Source organism: Xiphophorus hellerii, chromosome 6 (genome assembly GCF_003331165.1).
Source record: "Xiphophorus hellerii strain 12219 chromosome 6, Xiphophorus_hellerii-4.1, whole genome shotgun sequence".
In the NCBI taxonomy this organism is placed as follows: Eukaryota; Metazoa; Chordata; class Actinopteri; order Cyprinodontiformes; family Poeciliidae; genus Xiphophorus; species Xiphophorus hellerii.
Genome location: NC_045677.1, coordinates 13,981,758 through 14,005,437, shown reverse-complemented (window position 1 = coordinate 14,005,437; position 23,680 = coordinate 13,981,758). Strand labels below are relative to the sequence as shown.

General features: G+C 37.2%; 1 protein-coding gene across 2 annotated transcripts in view; it reads left to right on the top strand.

Moving 5' to 3' along the window:
• ephb1 (EPH receptor B1) overlaps nt 1-23,680 on the top strand; it is a 178,940-nt gene that overhangs the window by 47,528 nt on the left and 107,732 nt on the right. For both annotated transcript variants that reach the window (XM_032565870.1, XM_032565869.1), the window contains exon 2: nt 12,965-13,029. In XM_032565870.1, the coding sequence (XP_032421761.1) occupies nt 12,965-13,029 (65 nt within the window). The remainder of the gene's footprint in view (nt 1-12,964; nt 13,030-23,680) is intronic.

The following is a 23,680-nucleotide window of genomic DNA, read 5'->3' as shown; positions in this document are numbered from 1 at the left end:
CATCCTGTAAGGTTAAGATCCTCTGCTGAAAGTTTTTCTTGTAGCCTCCGGACTGTTTTCCATCTCGTATTCCCTGACAGGCTCAAGCAATGCCCTGGAGGGAAAACAAAAGCCCATCGCCCAAAATATATAGACTTCCACTGGCATGTGAGCATAAACAGCGAGAAAGTAGATCACTTTTAATGAAAAGCATTGTGTTTGCTTGGAGGCATTGGTGAAGGTACTGGTTTTATCTCTATAAATATCAAAGAAAAGAGGGAAGAGTGAGAGGTGGTATCAACCTGGAGTTGTTTGTGGTGACCATTGCCAGTGGTTTTGCTGTTTGGACAGCACATATGTTTGTGTGTGTGTTCATTTTGGAAGTCTGTATGTGTTAGGGATACACTAACAAGATCCCCAAAGAGAACCTCACTTGTTTTTAAGATGGTGTGATCTCACCATGCATCTTCTCTCATTCATACCAACTTAGCCACTATATTCCCTGTTGAGGAGACTACACAACTTGGGAATAACGAACTAAAGCATCGATTACACTACGTCAGTCATGGGAAGAACACTACCAAATTGAATAACACTTTTCCAATTGCACACCGGAAAACACGTACGCACACACACACAGTCGGAAAACAATCAGCGATCCATCCCGGTGGCATTCTCTCCCGACAGGGTACAGTAACTGCCTCTTACCGCTGAGATAACCCTCTTGGGGAGAAACAGAAGTATGGCATGTGATTGAGTCACTCACACCTCCATATGACTGTTAAATTGTCTTATATCTGCAGTCAATTCAGGCTCAGTGCTTTACCCAAGCCCCATGGGCCCGGGTGATAATTTGAGTTTTATTGAAATTCTGCTCCAATGGGTTCAAGGTGGCTGAAGGTCGTTCTTTTACCGTCACAAATGAGATGGAGAGGAAGCACTCTGATAAAGCCTCAAGGTTCTAGCTCTCTCTAGCTCTTTACTTTGCACTACTGTCTGTTTTCCTTGATGTCAAAAGTGGGGGATTATTCAGAAGGCACAAGTCAATTTCGTGGTGCATCCAAACATGGTTAACAACACCATTTAATGAGCTTGGATATAGCTATCCAGTCACTGCCTCTCTAACTTGAATACAGCCAAGGTTATTATTATTTTTTTACTTGTACATCGCCCTGTTCTTGGCGAGAAACTTCAAGAAACACAGAGGGAAAAAAATTAAGCTACTCTTTTGGGGATTAAAGTGCAGACTTTAGGATTTTCTGTTCAAGGCCAGTGGAGTTGTCAGTTTTCTATGTGATGTTTTAGGTCAGACTTGGACAGGGTACCAGTAGGAGTGATGCTTACAGAAGCCAAACTGTTCTGTTTTGGGTGTCCTGACAACACACGTAATTGCTAGTATGTGCTTGGATAACTTTCTGTCAACTGTTAGTTTCTTCATGTCTGGTTCTGTCAGGTCCATATTGAGGTGATAATTGTGCTCGTTCTATTCACTCGTTACCCCATGCATGGTCATGAATGGGCTTATTTATTATGGCCAGTGGGCAAGAACATACACCTTGGAAAGGTTGCCTATTATTCACAGGCCAAGACAGAGACACACATACAGTACATGTCCACAGCTAAAAGCAATTTAGAGCGGACAGTATATCTAACATGCATGTGTTTTAGAGTGGGATAAAACAGCAGTACCTAGAGACAAGCAACACACTCACAAAATTAAGACTTTATTTTGAAAAGTCCTGGCTGAGATTTAGACTCGGGGAACTTCTTACAGTGAGGCAACAGTGCTAACAATTACTCCACCATGCCACATTGGATTTAACCTAAAATGAATATTACAATCACCACCAAATAACAGAGGATTCTTCTAAATGCAAGTACCACAAGAAGAACTGTGGAATTTCTGACAAATTAAGTGAGCCATTTGTTTCCCTTAGGTTAGATCCACTATGATAAGATAACACCAGAATCTGCTGCGTGATGCACTCCCCATAAGACTGTCTCTATATCTGATTTGCTATCTTTATTTTAACTACACTCAGCCTCTTTCTTCCCCTCATTTTATCACATTTGTGTCTTGCTATCCTCTGTCTCGTTTCTTTATCTTTAATTTCTGTCTGTCCTCCATATTGGACCAACATATTACACGATGGTTATCTTGGTTCAGCTGCATGACAGTAAAGGGCGGACTCTTCTGAATTTTTCTTCTAACTCTGTTGCTCTAAAATGCAGCTGGGTAAGCTTCACAGACATCGGTATGCTGACTGAATTTTATGAAATTAAGTTATTTTAACTGCATTTGGATATGCACCTTGCTAATGACTATTTGTTCTTAATTAGTCTTAAGGACAGCAGTGCGAGACTGACTAATATAGTTTTACTAACTCAGCAATTCACTGTCTGCTTCAAAAACAAATATGCATTTACTGTCTGTGGGTGAACCATTAGCTGTAGCCTTAATTGCTAAATGCCAGTCTCATAGTCCCATTGTGAGAACCTTTATGGACCAGTCAATGAGTGCATAGGCGGCAGACATGATATTATGACAGTCAGTCAGAGATAACTTATCAAATGAACTAAAGTTTTGCGTGAAACAAATCTTCCCCAAAGAAAAGGATAGATTACAGTCATTTTACTATCTTTTTTTAACACAGTTTAGTGCAATTAGGTAATACATTTTTAGTTATTTTTGTTCTTTTTCCAAAGCATGAGAGCATATTCAGAGAATTTTCTGTACTATCAGTACAGTAGATGCTCTCATTACTGACTGTGTTTAAAAATGAAGTCAATAAAAACAGAGCATGAAGCTATAAAAACAATTTTTTTCTTTTTTTTACTTGTTGAAACATGTCTGCAGTTTACATACACTGTGAGAAAGGGAGAAAGAGATACTTTGAGCAGGTAACACTGAGGCACAATGCAGTACTGACATGTTGCTCTAATTTAACCTCTTGTCTGTCAAAGAATATGTTGGATTTGGAAATGTTCACAGCCATTTTGAAATGAGAGCTTATATTCTTTGGGGAATACAGATAAAGTCAGCTTTCATGTCTTTATGGAAACAGCCATGAAAATTTAAAACATCAACTGTAATTATTTCTGATTTTGGCAAAATCCTATAATTCCAAATTATAACAACTCTTGTTTGTGATATCAGGTAACAAACAAAAATTGTGACCTGATACAACTCTTGCTTTTGACTATTAAGGTTATTAAAATACATAACTCAAAGTCCTGCACCTTTATTATAAGTGCATTTACTTACATTTACCATAATAATACCTTAGTCATAGTTATTCTATTCAGTGTGTAATTGCATACTTGTGTGATGTAGACTTCATCATCTGTAATCACCCATGATGGGAATGCAAGGATTTAATCACTTCATTGATACCCTTTTAAGAAATCACTGTTATCTTTCCATTCTTTTCACTTTTCTTTTCCTGTGAAAACAGTGTTAAAACCAACTCATTATTACCCAAAGAGGCTTTAGTGAAAACTCCACATTTTCGAGTGAGGTGATATTGTATAGATAAGCTAAAAACAATGTGAATGGGGTACATGCTCGTCTGTAAAGTCCAAGCAGTTCGTATTCAGACGTGTAGAAAGATTTATCAAACGATTAAGTGGCTCTCTCTAAAATAGGTGAATTTATTGGATTACATTTTTTTTTCATAATATCAGTCAAAAATGTTTCTGATTCTTATGAAACTAAAGACGGTGGAAATACAATATATGACAAAGAATGAGTGTGCTTGGAAGATTAGAAGGTCAGTCAGAATCTTGTTCATCCGCCTGTGAACTGCCGAGGGAAAGTCTGTCTTACTCCAAATCCTGTTTTGTGAAGTGAGGAGCATGATAAGGGTTGTAATTACCTTGTTTCAAAACAACAAATTGCCAGGTGTCTTAAAAGCAGACAGACAGGCTCAGGTAATAACAGCCATAATGAATCTGATTCTTTGAGGACAGCCCTGCTTACTTATGGATTTTTGGCTTTACAAAATTTAGAAAACAGAGAGATCAACATGCTTTTAACCTTCATCTCTCTAATAGTTCATTAAATGAAAAAAAAAAGTTTGACATTCAAAACAGATTAATTAGCTGTACTTTATACATACTTAGATTTTTGTATATAAATACTGATACTATTTATATCAGTCAGATATACCGTACTTGCGTGCTCAGAGTAACCGTACTTCTGGATGTTACTCCATAGGAGCTCTGTTGTTCTGTAGAAGAAATCACTAAAAACGTTACATTTTAGTTTAATGGTTTAGTTTTATAGGCAGATCCCTGAGTGTAGATTGGGAATCTTTGCTTGTTGAAAGGGAAAAAAAAAAAAATATATATATATATATAAGAAACAGCTCAAAATTTACGTTGGTAGTACATTATTGTAATTGTAGTTCTTAATAGGGATGCAAGTTATTGGTTAATGAGTTAATCTAAAATTGATTGATGCTATCATTTGACTAGAGAGCTTATCACAAAGAAGAGATAAGAATGAAAGTTAGAAATATATATTTTGACACCTAAATAGAAATAATTTTGCAATTTAATAAAAGAAGAGGTAATCTTTTTTTCACATTTTTTTTAGTCCATATGAAAAAAAAAACAAAACTAAATCAGCAGACCAGGTCTCACAGACAACTGGGAATTGGTGTCAGCCAGAAAAAGCCTGATCGGATCGTCATATTTACAAGTGCTTAAGCAGAGGGGGAAAAAAACACTACTTACGTAGAGACCTCAAAAATAATCATGAAAGATAAGGCAAAAGCCATGATGAATATAAAGCAGAAAATAAATGAAGACTCAAGAAGAGATGCCCTGGGATAAGGGGGGAGAAAAAGGAGTGCTGCAGAGGGGAGATGGATAGATGGGAACGAAGGAAGAAAAAGAAGGTAAAGAGAAAGCGGGTGAGTGAGTGGGCGGTGGGGTTATGATGAATTAAAGATGACACTCTCCTGCAGCCTGGTTTCTAAAGATCACTCTGTCTGCTAATGTAATGTTAATGAATGCAAATGATGTGCCTAACCTCTCTCCTCTGACCAAGGCATGGGAAGATGAGCGAACGAAGGAACAGGAGCGCCAGAGAAAGATGGTGAAAGATAGAGGGCTGTATATGAAGTCGTAAAGTTAGAGTACAAAAGTGCTGTCTCTGCAAGTTGCCAATACTTGGAAGACTGGCTGACCACTAACATTATATGTACGCATTTTTTTTTTTTGCATTTATTTGCAGTCATTGTTTAGGGGGGCTGTTGTATTTTCTTCTTCCATTTTACAACAACTCAATTACAAACTGCTAATCATGGAAAAGAGCTTCTGGCTACAAGGTTGATATCTACATTTTATGCGACACGATAGCCCAGATGTGTGAAGCCAAGATAATGTCACCTTGCTGTGATTATAGGATAATTTCATCAGGTTCTGCTGATAGTGTATGTATATTAATTGTCCTTACTCTGCAATCTCTCTAACATCTGCCTGTGATTTCACTTTCTTTGGCTTTACTTCTCTGTATGTTCTCTTATCTCATGTTTTCCTTTTATGACTCACACTGACCGCATCTACTTTCATGCTGGAAATGTTATTTTCACTCAGCAACTGCAAGCCCCAAACTCCATTAATACATCTGTTTGTGCGATCTGTAATTTGCAAGCCAGCTCATTTAAATCCTGTCTGTGTCTCGGCAAAGCAAGACTTGTGTGTCATCACTTTGAGCTAATGTCTCAGGGGATGGCAGATTATTTTCTGTCCAATTTTCAAATCAGACACATTGTCATGTGTGTCGTTAGGGAGAGATTGAAATAACACATTTCTTTTGACATATTCCTGTTGAATGTTCTGCTTTTTCTATCTAAAGCAAAAAAGCCCTTCAGTAAGGCGAATAAAGCAACAAAAGTCTCACATTCATGTTTGAGGACTGTCTTCTTTATTGAACATGGTGATTCAATAAGGTAGTGTCTCTATTCACGTTACCACCAAGGAGTGTTAAGCGATGAAAATGTTTATAGTTTTCAAAACTAATCTATACCACGTCCAGCTCACGGTCTCACAGACCTTACATGATATTTGGTTCACTTTCACACTTTTTTACCCAGTTTTATTGGATAGCCAAACTAAAGTCACCTCTATCAGCACAACAGGTAAAAACCAAGAGCTTTTACTTTCATACTTCACAAAAATAGTTTTATATGTAGGTCATATGTTGGATCCTTGTCCTCAAGTTTAAAGCACTCAACTTTATATGCAGGGCTAATACTAACATAGCCTTACTTCACCAATCAGTCCAATGTTGGATAGCATGACAGGCTTCACTTGACAAATAATAGTGTGGTGCTTTATTACCAAGAGTTTTCAAATAAGCTCAACCGATCTTAGACATGGAGGAAAGTATCACGTTCTGTTTTCCAATCAAATCATTTTTAGACTGGTGAGTCAGCGTGTGAGCAACATTGAGATACTGCCTCAGTCTGTCACAGACTTTTACTTTTATATTCCTCATAGAGAAAATAGGTTGTGAAGTTTTGAAACGCGCTCCTTAACATATAGTTCTGGCTGGTTGTACAGGTAGTCTTGCTGTGCTCAAAACATTTCCTCGCTTTGTTCCAAAAATACTCCAGTCTGTCAGAAAAAATTGCTTTCATATTCATAAATCCCCTGAGTGGACGGCTGATTAGTTTGGAAGATGCAGCACTTCTCTCGTGTTTGTTTGTCAGCCGCCCCATATTAAGATTCCATGCTCAGCAGGCTACCCTGGGGTTTCATCATTGTTAAGTGCTCATTTCAGTCCTGCTGATTTCTCCTGTGGTATTTCATCTTCGTCTTCCTTTCTTTCTGTCTGTCATCATTTTGGGGGGTTCTGTCTTTTTTTTCTTTTTTTTTTTGTCCTAACATCATGTTCCCATTCACATCAAGAGATAAACCCTACCTAAATAAAGTTATCTTTGGGCCTGAGATCTTTCATTTTCTTGCTACAGTAACAAAGAGAAGGCCTTTTCCTGCTCATTCACCCTCTAGCAGCTGGACATGATTGTCTCATTGAATTACAAAATATACCAGCAACCTTGGGCAGGGCGACGTAGAGGAGGACGGTTAAAGGATAGATGAATGGAAAAGATGGAAAGGGAATGGAAATCCTTAGAGAATACTCTGGCGTATTGATTAAGGAGCAAAGAAGGCTTCGAAAAGGGCTTCAGCACATGTTCTATCGACCAGCAACCATGCAATCATACAGACATGGTCACAAAGGAGGGATTTATACAGACATGTAGCTATTTTGACTTTTTCCTAATTATTAGGCATACACATAGTAGCTTAATAAGGTTTAAGACTTCTATAATCCATTCCATCTGTTGTTTTTTATTTATAGAAATATTCGTTGGGCTAGTGCTTGTAATATGTAATAATGGAAGTTCATGTGATGTATCACGCGACTGCTTGCTGACGTGTAATTGCGTGTAGAAAGCTGTTTCCTTATCGATCTGTAACACAGGGCCCCATCAATGTTTAATGCAGTCTCTCCCTTACTTTCATTTCTCTTCCTCATTCTCTATATTCCTCCCTCTCTCTCTATCTGTGGAAACAGCCCACCATTTGGTATTGATCAATCACTTGCTACTAATAAGAAGGAGCAGCGCTCTCTGGGGTTATAGGCCTTGGCTTCACTCTCTGATTGTGACTTCTGAGTTTTGAGTAAAATAATTTGGTGTATTATTTTGAAGACGCCTTTTGCTAAAGAATCCCTAACATCCGTTGAGCAAATAATATGCCTATGATGTTGCTACAATACATCTTTTGCACTGAGACCAACGAGCTGTTGCTTTCCTCTGAATTTATGAGCAGTATTTACATAGTCAACATTAGGCTTTTAATGTGGGTAGTTTTCCCACAGTCTGAACTGCTAGTGAACTTGGCTGTGTTTAATATACTAGTGCTTGCAGATAGAGCTGATACAGCAGTGTATAAACAAAAGAGAAAAGGCCCTGAAACACTGGGGACTGCAAACGTTTTGTTTCATCTTTTCCACCAAATTACTTTCAATTAACAATACAAAAATTACTTAGTTTATACTGCAAATTGTTGCTAATTATGTAATACCTAAAAATGGATTTGGTCTTACAAATGGAGTTCTATTTTGTATGTTTTACATTTGCTTTCTTATGCTTAGAGAGATACTGTTTCTAGTTAGAAGTTTCACTCAGAATTGCTGGCCCAGGTTGTATTATTATAATCTTTAAACCCACTGCCAAAAACATGTGGGAATCACAAATTTTAGGAACTACTTATTTTGTTGCCGAGCAACCATAAAAAAATAATTCTAGGACCCTAATGCTGACAGATGTAGACAAATTTTAAAACCAAAACTTTACTATTCCTAATTCTCGCTGCCTATGTTTTTCTAAATGTTCTCTAATTCACACTCTTCCTTAGTTTTTTATTACCACAGCATATTGATGAGGAGACATAATGTGACATTCCTTGTTTTAGTTACATTTATTGCATTGTAGATTCTCCTTTTATTCTTGCAGGGTTGCTGGGGGCTGGTGCTTATCTCCAGCAGGCGAGAGGCGGGGTACACACTGGATTGCCTGTCTCTTGTAGGGCAACACAGAGACACACAGGACAAATATTCATGCACACACACATACCTAAGGACAATTTAGAGAGACCAAGTAAACTGACAGTCATGTTTTTGGACTGTGTGAGGAAACTGTGAGAACCCACGCATACACAGGCAGAACATTCAAACTCCATGCAGAAGAACCTAAGGCTGGGATTCAAACCCAGGATGTTCTTGTTTACTTGTTTGAGATACTCTGAGAGATCAGCTGGAGACCAAAATTGAAGGATTATCAGTTGGATTGACTCAGATCAGGATTTGTCTGGTTGGAAACTCAGTACCAGTTTAAAAGGAAAATACCTTTTCAAAGATAAATGTAAAAATAAAAATCAATACATGCATATTTTGGCATCATTCAGGCTAGGGAGTGAGACCTTCAGCAGATAATCGAAGAACAGCACCTGCCATGAAACATACATATTCGGAAATGGTGATAGCTTCCTGGAAAGCTACATGCTTGAAGTAACGTTAATGAAGGCTGTAATGCTAGTGGTGTTACATCATCGCTGCTCCTAATTTATATATAAATAATAACAAAGGACACATTACATTATACACATCACATACTGTACATCGGCCATGAAAATTTTGTCTTTGTATTTCTATGCTTGAAGGTATAACTTTGAGCTGCATGTCTTGCTTTTCAAAATAGTTATTCATCTCCGGATAAAAAACATATGATATGTAGGTTGCCTGTGTACCCATAATAAGAAGAATAATACAACACAAAAAAATAATTACTAAAAAATATTATTGAAAACAACCTAAGATAATAAATATTACTCTATTTAAAACAGTAATTATTCATAATATGCATGTGCTATTAAATTACATTGATTTTGTTAGTATTCACATTCACTTCACAAAAAAAAGATGAGCAAGACAGCTGATTTAAAACTTGCACACAGACACATTGGACATTTCTCAAATCCCCTATGCCTGTGGACAGGTGTTAGAGATGTGGCATGACTGCTGCTTGAGCCAAACCTTGTTGCTAATCACCACTTAGTACACTCCATTTACTCATGTGCTACTTTGATATTCTGTTAATGGTGGACATTAGATCAGGTGACAGTGCTCATCCTGCCTTCCCATGAGGCCTCTGACCTTTTTTGTCCCCTACCCACAATGTCTTTTACTTTGTTCCCCCTCTCCTCTGTGTTTTAAAGGAAATGGAAAATGGCCTACCAAGTGTCCGTGTGATTAGACTAAAGCTTCTGTGATTTCCCCTGAGAAAGGGCTGGCAGTCCCCACAATGCTCTCTGGCACAGGGAGCTGTTTCGTGGTTCTATCTCCCCAGCTGACAACAAGTCTTAAAAACAGGCAGGCTGGAGCTGGCTGACTGTGGAAACTAGACAGTGAAAGGCTGATTTTAAGGAAATTGAAACACTCAGACGAAAAGCCTAGTGTGAACAAGACTGTCCCGGTAGGTGTACACAGAAAATAGCTCACAGTGTTGACTACTGCAGGTAAAGTCTGCTTATGAATTAGTCTGCGTTCTATTCTTACATATATACGTATTTGAATGTGTATCTGATATATCTTACCTAACTAGTTAATGTCTGTGGACTACATCTACATGTAAGTGGAGAAAATTGAATCAAAGCATTTCCTAACATTTACATTAACATGTTTTTTTCTTTGACAGTGACCATAAGGATTTTTTTTTTAGAAACTAAAATTAAACAGTGTTAAAAGTATTTTACTGTCAGTCTCTCCTCCCATTATTCTAAAAGGTCATGTGAATGATACCTTGATATCATTTGATAGTCACTATGTGTGTGTTGGCAGCATTATTGTCTTACAGAAAGAAGGTTCCAGGTTCAAATCCCAGCCTGGGGTCTTTCTGCATGTTGCTTGAATGCTCTGCCTATGCATGCGTGAGTTCTCTCTAGGTGCTTTGGCTTCCTCCCACAGTCTGAAAGCATGTCACAGCATGGAAGAGCGATGGATAGGTAGATTGATTGTTGATATTTCTTTAAATAATACCAATTCTAAAACAGTCCTACAAAAAAGCTAATACTTAAGAAGAGATCTGTAAATGCATAAAAATAAATAAAATTAAAATGCAATTTCCGGTAAGGGGTATAGGACAAAATCTGTTTAATCTGGGTGCTCTAACCTTTTCCTCAACTAAAATGTGTTGAGGTCTTCTGCAAAACAAAGCTTTTATTGTTGTTAAATTCCTAAAATAATATACTTTTGAATTAAATATATTTATTTACCTGCTAGAAATAACAACTAAAACATTAGTTTCCCACATATGGCATTCCCCCCACCCCTGGGTCAGAGTGTGTCCTTTGATTTTGATTATCAGGTGATAGTCTGATAATCCATATCCCAAAATACATTTAAAGAATGAACACCAAAGAAACAGGTCTAGGATGTTCCTTATTTTCTTTTTTATTTCATCCACCTTATTTATCATTTAATAGAGCACTGAGATTGTGCAAATCAAATTATGAGTATTTTTGATGTGTCAGTTTCGATAAAAGAATAAAAAAAAAATACATTGGGCAACATGATAAACTATATTTACATTGTATTTAATCCAGAGTGGAACCATCGGCGGCTTTGTGCATGTGTGATTCCATTGCAATGTGGAAGCGGAATGGATTGGGTATTCTCTGTGCTCTACTGCAGGCTGCTGCATGAGGCGCCTGCAAACTGTTTCTGATATGGGAGGGGCTCACGGTACCTCTCACTTGCCTGCTGCAATTGCAGTTAGTGCTTTCCCATTTTCTGCCAAAGTCTCCAATAAACCATAGTATGTGTCTAGATTTGTCACTTGGTTTTTTTGAAAAAAGAAAAAGTCGCCAAATATACTTACAACGTCGCAAAAATGGCAACTGTGCTCCAACTTGATGCTGATGCCATGTTCTGCTCAGTTTTATGCAATGTGCTGGACATAAAACTGTAGGCAGTCCACTAGACATTAGACAGTCCACTACGTAACGGTAGATACTGTTAGTATTCCTATTTGGGTTTAAAATAATCGAATATATACATCTGATCCCTGATTGGGATGTGATGCCAGATTCCGACCAAGTCTGAAACCATGTGATTGGACCCGATTTCCGATCACATGATCAGATTGAGACCTCCCTAATTTCCCCTTATGTTATTTGGTTTGAGGGAAAAGTAAATGCACAATCAATAAAAATCAAAACAAGTCAAATGGCTATGTGTAAAGAAAAGAAAGTTGAATTGTCTTATTTAAAATTTAAGAGGGAGGATTTCATCAGACCCATCCCTGTCAACAACACTTGTTTGGATTGGATAACCATTGCTGAGGCAGTGGAAGGTGTCCAAGGCAAAAACAATTCCTCTGAAAATTCCCGAAGCACCTTTTTTATCTGCTACAGACCATCACCCAGACATACCATTCCTCCTTCAGCAAATTAGTTCTATCTGTTTGGGAAACACAAACACAATCAAGGGCATGTTCTGGCATGACGCATTTAAAATGTGAAATGTTCTTTCAGTTTATGAGGTGAATCATTTAGAGCATGGAATAAACAGTCTGTTACAGGGGAAGTCTTCCATTAAAATGGCAACATATCTTTTAGTCTCTTCAGACTGAAGAGTCAGACTGAGAAAAACTGGTAAGATTGGTTTCTTTGTGTCAGCTGCCAGTCTTAATTTTTCTTTTTTTGTATATATATATCATAGTGAACATTGCTTTTACACAAGAGATTTAAAGTCTAAAATACCGGGTTTTTGTATTTTTGTATCTATTTTTTTTGCAAATGTTAAATCGATTACAGTGAAATATCTGTTCAAGTTTCACCAAAGAGCTAGGAAATTGATATGCTTTCATCTCACTCAGTTGAAAGCGTTGTGAACCTCTGACCTACTGAATTTGTGAGAATTTTCCAGAACAGGGATGTAATACTCTGTCTGAATTTTAGAAGTGATTTTTCCCTAGATTAATGGTTTGTAAAGCTATACAGCCTTTTCCCACCCAAAAGTACAAATAAAATCCACCCACTTCACCAGAAGTGACTGCAAATCATTCAAATACATGCATGCATGTGCATGCAAACAAAGGCGGGATATGCATATTGTTGTCGTGCTCACAGAGAGAACACAATACAAAGCTGAGCATTTAACAGCATGACAGAAGCTCTCAGGCATCCCTCCCAGCAAAGTGCCAAGGATTTGTTTCCATGTTTCTTGTCTTACCAGAAGTGAGGCAGAGATGGATGAATCATGTGGGGTTTCGTTTCTGCTCTGTTCATAGATGATAGTGTCAAGTGATCACTGGGCCTTGAATTCAAGTCATCTCCGTTGAGGGGTACTAAAAATAGGTTTTGGAGGCTAACTACTGTTTTTCTCTCTATTTTTCTGTCTTTGCTGCAGAAACTTTGATGGACACTCGGGTGGCCACAGCAGAACTGGGCTGGACGGCGTATCCTAACTCTGGGGTAAGTAGGCAGCTGCCAACACTTAGCTTATTTGGAGTAAAGGTTTGATATAGAACTACCTTGTGTTCAGGGTGAAGTAACTTGATAGTCCGATACGTAACTTAACACCGTGGGTGCTCAGATCCACGGACACAGGAAAATAGGCACAAAAGTAGGTGGGTTGGGAGCATAAACTTAAGTAGTTCCCAATGTAGCTCCCATTAAAGGCATCATTTTCTCTGTGTCCTGGTTTATAATGACTTAATAATATAATGGGTCTATGTAAGCCACAGTACCTAAGTCCCTGTTAATGGAAGCTGGGGGATACTGTTGCCATAATGATACTGTAATGATACATTTATGCAGTGGAGTGGAGGTATTAGAGTGAAACTGGGGAGGAGGAGCTTTGACGATGGATATGCTCTGGGGTTTAAAGATTTAAATTGAACTTTTTTTCAGAATTTAAGTATTGTAGTTGATGTGAATGGAGTAAAGATGACTAAAGAAGGGAAACGTACCCAGAATGCAAACAGTATTCATTTTTTTGGTTTGTTTTTATTAACTAAGTTAACAGTTAAACAGATTGCTGCCCTATTACACTAATGGACCTTAAAAAATTTTTAAGACCCAGTTTTCACAAATGTAATTCAAAACCCCAATGAAAAGCTCCATAGCCCAACATTGGTTTAAATTGCAGGAACTATTCAGGATAGACAATGACTGTTTCCTGCATTTTCTGGTTCTTTGGGTCTTTATGAAGCATTTTATATCCGTGTAAAGAGACCTTTTATTGGTGCTAAACCAGATGAACAGAGCTTTGACTTTGTTTAAAGGCTGACTACTGTGGCTGCCCAGATTTTTAGTATTATTGTTTGTGTCCTCAAGGAGTACTAAAACAACTTGATTCGTAAAATAACAATGCATGTGTATGTATCTGTACGTTTATGTGGGCAATGACCCTTGACACATCTCATAGCTATAATTATGCAAAGTGTCAGCAACTATTTTTATTATTCAAGGGATCTTGAGCCTGACTCTTTTATTAATTTTGTGCATTTAATTAGGAACCACTCTTTTTTTAAGGAAGATAACTTAACTTTGTAATTTAGTGTTTTTACTATGTAAAGCGCTTGTATGCATTGTTGAACTATTACATGCTGCTGCACATTATTAGTCACAATTAAGAAAGATATCGTAATTGTGACTGTGTGTTTAGCTTTTGCAAATCTTTTTTTTATTATTATTTTATTTTATTAATCCTTTTGTTGGGTCCAGTGACAAGGCCTCATCACTTTCTCCTCACATGTAATGAAAGAACACAATTTTTGCCATTGATTTTTGTAGTACTGCCATTGTTAAATACCTTATATCCAGATGAGTCTTTACTGACACCTACTGAGCAGAGGCCTTTTCCACTGCAGTCTGTTCAGTTCACCAAGCTTCCAGGCACACCGAGCTTTTTGTCTTTTTTGAGCACAGTTTTTTTTAAGCTGTTGCAAAGGTTAAGACCTGCTGTAGGGAGAATACACTTGTGCCGCTTCAAAAGGAGAAGAGTCTGAGAATAGCACAGTACCTTTCTGTGCAGCTCAGTGTAAGTTTGCAAAATACTGCATGACCATGCACAAGTTACTTGGGATGTTAAGCTTAAATATACAGTTGCACTCAAAAATGTACTAACAGTTATTACGAGCATGAAATTCGTGTTAATTTGGAGTTTTTAATTAACTAATTAAATCTGTTTTCAAGTATCCAGAATAGATTAAAAATATATGTAAAGCCTTAAATATGTAACTTTGACCAAAATATTTTATGAGCAGTGCCAAAAAGTGTAGAATGTTTGTTGACTTGATGAGACTATTGACATTCAGTTTAAGATCCTAATTGACTCTTTGCAGAGAAAAGAAAGATCACCTCTCCAACAAGTATTTGTTTCTCAATAGCCAAGGGTCCCCTCCTTCTGTACAAAGCAAAGCCTAGAAAAAATTGTCTGGTTTTTACAGTGCTAGTATAAGTCTGCAATGAACTTGAAACTACTCCAAAACCTGCATCAAAATCTATATATAAATCTCAGTTTTATATCACCATGGATTGTCTAAACCACAAATTGGGCCCATGGTCCAAAATTTAACAAAGCTCACAGCTGACCACATGTTCAGGCCATTTGCCTTCAGGTCAAAGAATTTATGGTTGAGTTTTTGGTTACATTGAGTCTTCCAGACATAAGAATACTGCACCATGTCTCGAGAATTGTGATAGGACTATCATTCATAAGAGTAACACTGACTGCACCAGTGGTTATGGAGCATGTAAAAGTGATGGACAACTGGCTCCATATTCTTAAACTTCACCTCAGAACAACTGCTAGATGTAATATTCGAACATGAATATGAGGTAAATCCAGCTGTAATTTTGTTGCAGTTGGTGAACCTTGCAAATGTATTTCTTACATTTACACAAAATAACACAAAAAATTAAATGCACAATCACTGTGTATGCATGTCTCTGTATGCCTCAGTTTATTATAATTTATTTTTTAAGTTTTCCTGTAAGAGTTTGTAGGAAACGTTTTAGTCAGTCCATTTTTGTTGCGCAGAGCTGAAGGTAGTTTTGAAGGACCACAGATGTGGTGTGATTAATTCCGGATGTGAAAACATGAGGACATCAGGGTCAGCTGTGCGAATGTATAATGGGCTGGCAATATGCAATTGCACACTTATGTGTTAGCATCTGCAGAAAAGGCAGATAGCTCCAGGGGCAGAAACTCATGTGCTCAAACAACAACAATATTATATGTCTTTATAATATGCATTTCTGTTTCATTTTCCCATACTGTTTTGTTTCTATGGCATGAACTATTTCCCACTCTGTGGGGGCTTCACTCTCCCTTGTCCTTTACTTTTCTTTCCGTCTCACCTTTATAGTAAAATGTCCGCCCTTTCTTGCTTTTCTGTCACGCTGCTTCTCACCCTCTGCCATTCGCTTAGCTGTATGATTAATAAAATATGGAGTCTCAGAATGGAAAATGTCCTCTGACCTTGTTGTGCAGCCACATGACAAAGGAGACATGAATGGCTTGCACGCACAGCAGCATCCTAAGAGTGCTTTTCCTCACAGTAAATGAGACTTTTCTGAGGTTTTCAGTCTTGTTTCTGTCTAATTTAATTGGAATTATAAATCTTATTATCCTTGCAATGTTAATTGTTTAAAAGAAACATGTCAAGCAAAGTGGATTCACATCAAAAACCTGTTTTTATGGTGCTATTACAAAAAATATATTTTTATTAATTATTAATTAAAAAAAACTCTAGTAGAAATACATTTAAATGTGTGAGACATTGTATTGTCTTACTTGTTAGGGAACGAAATATATTTTTAATGTCTGTCTCAACACCTTCTTGGATAAATTCTTAAACTTCATTTAAGTAACCAACTTTCGTTATTAGTATTCCCTTACACCTTCAAACATTTTATCAAGTTATAGTCCCAGACTTCAATGTATGTGATTTATTGACAAAGCAACACAACATTCACCTACATGAATGAGATCTAAATAATCCTATTACAACTGTCAAGATATAAATATTTTCTCCAATCTTCCATGTGCAACCATTATACACACCTGCTTTATTAGTTGTTTTTTTTTTCCGAAATGATTTTGTTAAACCACATTTAGAAACAATGTCTAATTTTCATTGGTCAATTTTTATTTAGTTTTACTTTAGTCGGTTTTAGATTACTTCAGTGATGTTGGTTATAAATGTTTCTGTCTCCAGAAATATGTCTTATTTCTGTGTAGACAGAAATAAGACATATTTCTGTCTTAATAAGACATCTCCTCCACCTCAGATGTCATGTTTACACTGAACTGCTACAGGCTTCACTACACAGCTGAGTGACCTGACAGTAAATGGGGCTTCGAGAACCAGTAAAATCCTTAACAATATCCATACATAAAATTTGTAAAGTCCACTGTTGAAATCTCAATAAGAAATTTGTATGAAGACAGATGTCTGAAGCTTTAAGTCACCGTCAGCATTTTAGTTCTCCAAGAAACCCCAGACTATAGTCAAAGCGAGCTTTTTAATTTTGATCTACTATAACTTTAAAATGTTGTTGCAGACATTTAAAATAAAAGGCAGCAACTGTTAAAAGTTAAGCTATTGAAATTAGTTTTTATATTTAAACTCGTTTTAGGAATCTGAACTTAAGAAAAATGCAATGATAAATTTTAGAGATTCAATACTAATTCATTTAATCTACTTGTTTAGGCTTATGCCATTTTTTATGTCACTTTTTGACTTTTCAATAATTGTTCTTAAAGGTCAGTTTTCCTAGGCTAGCAGAGCAAAGACTATCACTTATCCCCATATCCACCTCCCTGTGCTGTAAGCTTTTTGCAGATGCCATTACAGTGGGAGAGGGGGTTGTTAAACATCCTCATAACTTAGCTCGATAAAGGTGACAATTGAAGTTCCTCTCATAAGTCACTGTTAGATAATATTTGTCAGTACTGATACAGAGCATGGAAAGAAGTGGCAAAAAAAATCAGATTACTGAAAAATTGAATGCAGGGATGCTTGGGATTTTAGCTTATCCTACTTTTGTTATCTAATTTCTTGCTTGAGTTTTCACCATAATCTTGTTGTCCTGTGTGCAAGATGTAAACATAGACAGTTTGCTGAAAGGACAATAAGAAAGATGACATGTCGAGGTGATGCAGTACTACCATCCAGGGAGGAAATTTTATAGTGTAGAAAATGGATGCAAACTGGAGGAGACAGAGGAAATTCACATGCTTTTTACCACAAAACATCTGCTTCATATACTGTATGTGATTCTGATTCAGAAGCATAACTGTTCCATCCTTTCTTTTCTTTTCTGAAAACAATATGAAAGAAAAATAAATAAATGAGAAAGTCTTTATTTGTTTTTTTTAAGTATTTTCTTTCTTTTTTTTACAAGTCCTAAATAATTTGATAAAGTTTAGTCAGAAAGGGTGAAGAGCTCCTAGTGAACAACTTTCACTAGGAGGGGGTTGATGAGACAGAGAGAGAAAAGAGAGGAAACAGTATGGAGTAAGAAGGAAAATCCAGGAAACAGACATTGGAGGAAATTTCAAGGTGTGGAAACATATTTAGAGAAGGGTAGCAAAAAATGCAAAAGAAGAAGTTATAAGACCAAGTAAATTTCAAGGAAACCCTAAAATACGGCCGTCTAGCCCAGCAACATACAGTGATGTCAGTGTGGAGGAAAGCTTACGCTAACTGCTCTGACTCTGGTAGGTCACAGAGCTGAGGTGAGAGCCTTGGGGGCAGGAGTTTTCGAAGGTTAAGCAGTCAGAGGGTGGCAGTGACAGTGAAACCGCAAGCAGTGCTGTTTAGCAGGGAGAAATGCAGCAGGTTACTTGAGTTATAGACAGTTTGGAGGGCGAATAAAAGGAAGAAGATGATCTTGGGGTATTGGAGACTTAGGCATGGCAAGCAAATCTAAAATATTCGGTCAGATACAAAAAACATAGCAGAGGTTATGTTAAAAGTTATAACATAACTTTTAATTTTTGTAAATACCTGCTAAGCTGGGTTACCTCATACCGCTGCCATAGCAAATTATGAAACTACTTAATTATAAACAACCAGCTTAACAAAATGTACATATTTTTCTGCATGTATTTATTAAATAACAGTTATATAACCACTGCCTTTATTAAACATCCTCTTAGAACAAGCATTGACGGCTTGCAATCAGCGTAGGCTGTAATTAGTCTATGTTTAGATCCTCATGTTTGCTTCGAATGATCAGGCCATTTTTATTGTCAGACTGCCATTTTTTGTATTTTCGGCAAAGGAAGCCCATATACGGCAATGTGACTGTTTTTAACAGGTTAATAATGAGCAGGTGGAATGTCTCAAAAACACTTTGGGTGATTGCTTGAAAATCACACCCTTGAATGCAAATGCCATGTTTTAGGAATGTATTCCTAGAAATCTGTCACAACTAACAGGGTATGGGTAAAATAAAAATATAAATGCACATACTTGCTATGCCTTTGCAAAACAGATAGCAGGAGTTAACTGCAGTACCTATAAAGTAGCATCCATGGCATAGACTAACATACTGTTTAATTGTAAATAAATTGAATTGGTCAATTTAGTAAAAGCAGTCATCAAAACATATTTATTCTATGAAAATCAAATCTGGTCTGGCGAGGTTACACTGATCCCACGTAAAAATAAAATAGCAAAGATAAAAAACAAAGAATGGACCCAACACTGAAATAATGTTAAGTACTTCCACTTGTGTTTTCACATGTGGGCTTGTCTGTCCTCAGACACAAATTCTGTAAGTGTTGTCATTGATTTTCACCTACATTTGCTTTTAGAGGAGATGCATTAGTGGGTGTGCCCTGCCTATCTGCCCTCACTGTGGCCCATGCTTCCCCAGAGCTACTGTGGACCCAAGCAGGACAGGTGTCACTCAGCAGCTGAACCCTGCTAAAGAGCATGGACAAATCCATAACACCCATCTTACCATCTGCTGGTCAAACTCAATATGCCTCAATTATTCATACCGTGAAAGACAAGGACTCTAGGGGGCGGAAAGGAACGCAGAAGAATAATGTAAACTGAGGAAAATGAAAACATGTAGAAGGCAGTGTGACAAGAAGAAGGAGCTGATTGATTGCAAATCTCATAAGTCAGAAACAGCTGGAGAAAAAAATAAATACATGACACCATGGCAGCCTTAATGGGATTTAAAAAGTGTGTACTTAGACTGCAGATCTTCATTCTTGTAACTAAAACACAAAAAACCTAACTTGAAAGAACACTTTAAGGAAATAAAAAATTTAAAGCCATCCGCCTAGGATTGTTACTGAAGTAAAATCTGTCATCTATCTTGACTGTCTACACTGATTGTGTTAGCCTTTAGTCGTCTTACAAATGATTGAATCTGCGGTACTGATTTTAAAGACAAGTAAGGCTTCTGACCTATTCTATGTAAGTATGGGTTTTAACTGATCATTTAATAGTGTTTTTTTTTTCTGATTCGCTGTTGTACATCCGTTATACAAGCAGTGGCTCCAAAGGAGGTAATAAAAATACCAAAGGCAAGAGTAAATTGAGGAAAATGCAAACGAGAAAATAGTGGGTGAGCGTAAAGAAGGGACTGATTTAATGTAGGGAATAAGGGCCAAAAATGAAACATTGATAACAAAGAGACAAAGAAGGACTGAGAGGAAGCTAGAGCCCAGAATGTGGGTGAACTCTGAACTTGTGGAGAATGAGCTGAAATGGGATGAGAGGAGAGAAATCACAGTGAGTCATGGCGGCTCGGCTTGCAGAGATCAGGTGAGAAGAGGGGTTTCAGGATGTGCATGCAGACCTCAATGCGTGCAAAAGTGCATATGCTCTGATGGTAGCTGCTCACATGAATGTGAATTAGTTTAACCAGACATTAGACTTTTTCAAAGTCTTCAGAGATGAATCGCATTTGGAATGAAAGAAGGTCTGTGCATGTTTGTTCTGATAGCGACAGATATCAGATTGGTGTAGCAATGGGGGACCTGTTTTCTTTTACCTCCTTGATATACGTGTGTGATTGAGGATCATAGCCAGACAGCTGAATTTGATCTGAACTCATACTCAGACATATTTACCCAGCATGGCTATTAGAATGTTATGACAACAAATCCCTGATGTGATTTTTTTTTTTCCCCTCTACATGGTTGTGTTCACGTCAACTTGTATTCATTCTGTGTTTTTCATTGCAAAAAGTAGATTGGTCTGGGTGAGCTGTGCAGATAGTGAATCTGTTGCAATGTTGAATTCATCATTTTTTTATACCAGCTGCATCCTCCTCAGATATTAAAAATAAAAATCATTAGAAAATCTTTTTGTGTGTGTGACTCATAGCTTTAGTTTCAAGTTTCCACTCTGCAGCACTCCCAGAGACCATCAAAAAAATTCCATGCTTCTTACCAAGCAGTTTCTATAATGACTTGTTTACAAAAAAGCAGTTTGCACCCTTCACAAGATTACATCCTACACATTTAATGGTCACATCTTTTAAGGTGTGTTGACGTTAGACTAAATCTGAAAGTCAGTTTGTTAATGACGATTAAACTGATTAAAGAAAAAAAGCTGTCTTAACCAACCCCTCTGTGAAAAAGTAAATATTTCAATTATTTATGAATTACCTTTTATTTTTACTTGTATTGTCTTTGGCTGATATAGTAAAACAATATCACATATAGACTACCTCATTTCTCGCTTACAAGTCACAGTGTAATTGTGCAATCACAATGTTTCCATAGAAAAAATTGTATTTGCAGAAAATACTTTCTCCTTTTGCTTTTCCTCTGACCTCACTTTTAAACACTTAGATTATACTCAAAACAAATCTCTTCTCCTGCACAAACAACTTCTACCCAAAGAAATGTTATTTTTAGCCCAAACCATTAGCTCTAATTCATGTTATGTTCACCAGACATAACACACTGGATATCCGACCGACTGATTACAGATAAGGACAGGTTGAATCCAGTCACCAGCCAATTTTTCTGTGCATTCCAAGATTTGTATAAGTATTAGTCCAGACATTTTTAATTTTTTTTACATAATGATTTCGTGTTTGCAGAAAAAAAATGGAATAGACTTACTACAAGCTTTATCAAACTCATTAGATTTTTTCCCGGCTTTTGCTGCTTTTCATTTTCCCTTTTTAAAATGAAATATCCAAAGGAACATATGGCTGCCTCTATTATTGATTTCCTTCCTGCATGATTCCCATTTCTTATTTGACACTGGGGAATTCTCTTGGATGGGTGGAGATAAAAGAGCATTTTTTTCTCAAGAAGTAAATAAAAGAACAAAGTGATAGCTTTGGCAAAAAATAATCTCATATTAATTTAGTATGAATTTGGAGGAGTATGTGGGAGTAGCTCTGGGATGTCTTTGGCTTTTTTCCACAGGAGTAATTGTGTGTCTGCCATGGTACCCACTGGAGCTGCATTTTTAGACGCCCTCTGTAGTTGGCTGAAATAGAAGTAAACCTTTCATTCTTGCTTAATCTCCCCCACTCAGATTTTTTTTTTTTTTTCAGTTGAGGTATATTCATTAATATGTTCTAATTATGTTGTATTTAAATCAATAATTAAATTTAATTTGTTTGTGTCTCTGTTTCCACATCAAACATCTTTGTTTGCACTCCACCACCCACTTGTGTCTGAATTCTGCTTGTAGTGATAATGAAATAATTAAATCTCCGATTTACTTCCTTCAGCCTGCAATTTGAGTGAAAACAGAATGGAAGCCAGACTTCGAGGGTTGCGATTATTAACTGTTCTTCTCAAATCAAAACATTCAATGTCTTTGAAATAGGTGGGCTTTAAAGATGGCTGCTTTCAAGCAGATGGGTCAGAAACAAAAGTGCAATAATTAATAATCTTATCAAACTTGGGTGGCGTAAGAGTGTGTCGGTTGCTCATTTTTACGATTTCAGTGTTTTTTTGCTGTCAGGTAATTGACCAAAAACATTTGCCTTTAAGTAAAAACACAACTGTGCATCTTTTACAGTATAAACACATTTGGATCTTGATAAAAAACAAAAACATGGGTGTGCGTGCAGGGGTTAAGCACAACCCATATATGGAGGCCTTAGTCCTTGACGCGGCTGTCGCAGGTTCGATTCCCGGCCTGGCGACCTTTGCCACATGTCTTTCCATTCTCTCATTATCCACTTTCCTGTCAATTAACTATCAAATAAAGGCCACTAGAGCCAACAAAACCTTTAAAAAAAAACATGCACATAAAATGATTTGCAGTGCTTTTCTTTAAGCACAAAGTCTCAACATAAAGCCAGCCTTCTTTAAACGTGTTAATGATATTTTGGGTGTGATCAGGGAGGGAGAGCTTTCATAAGACTCATTTTTCTGCATCCAGCCAGATGGGCAGAACTCTACTTGGGCTCCGACAAACTGTGTGACTGTAATTATAGAGTGGCTTGGATCTGGCAGGACCTGGAGTGTTTCAGACATCACCATTTCCTCCCCATCCATCACATTCAGCCAGGCGTAACTAGGTCTCAGATGCCCCGCAAAATAATCATTCCCATGCAACAGCCCTGACAGCAGCATTCATTCAATAACGCAGCTGATCAGAAATGATAATAGCAATCATGCCACTGCATATTTTAAAAGCTGCAGTCCGGCTTTGTGTGGGTGGGCGTGTGTGTGCGTGTGTAAGTGAATTTATGAGAGACTATGTGCATGGCTCTCAAAAGTTTCTGAGGGAAGCGGAGGGAATGAAACGGCGGTCACTGTACGAAAGTGGACCAGGTATTGTTTTATGTAACATCAACTTCAGGGAAGAGACCTGAAGATTGAAATGCAAATATTCTCATAAGTCACAGAGATTTAAACCAGCCTTTAAAGAAAAAACAGCGGTCTGGCTTCTGATTATTGTCAGCAGAGAGCTTTGCAAAAACTGAGAAGCAGGGGCAAAAAGAGTTCAATTCTTATCTCTTTTCATGTCCACCTTTAATCTGCTGTCCTTCCAAGACCTTGTCCTTATGAATTTTAAATGTGTGTGTCACTTTTTCCATCTTTCTTTTTCCTATCAAAAGAGCACTCCTAAAATGAGGTTTTATTCATGCCTAATTATTTAAAAAATATTCT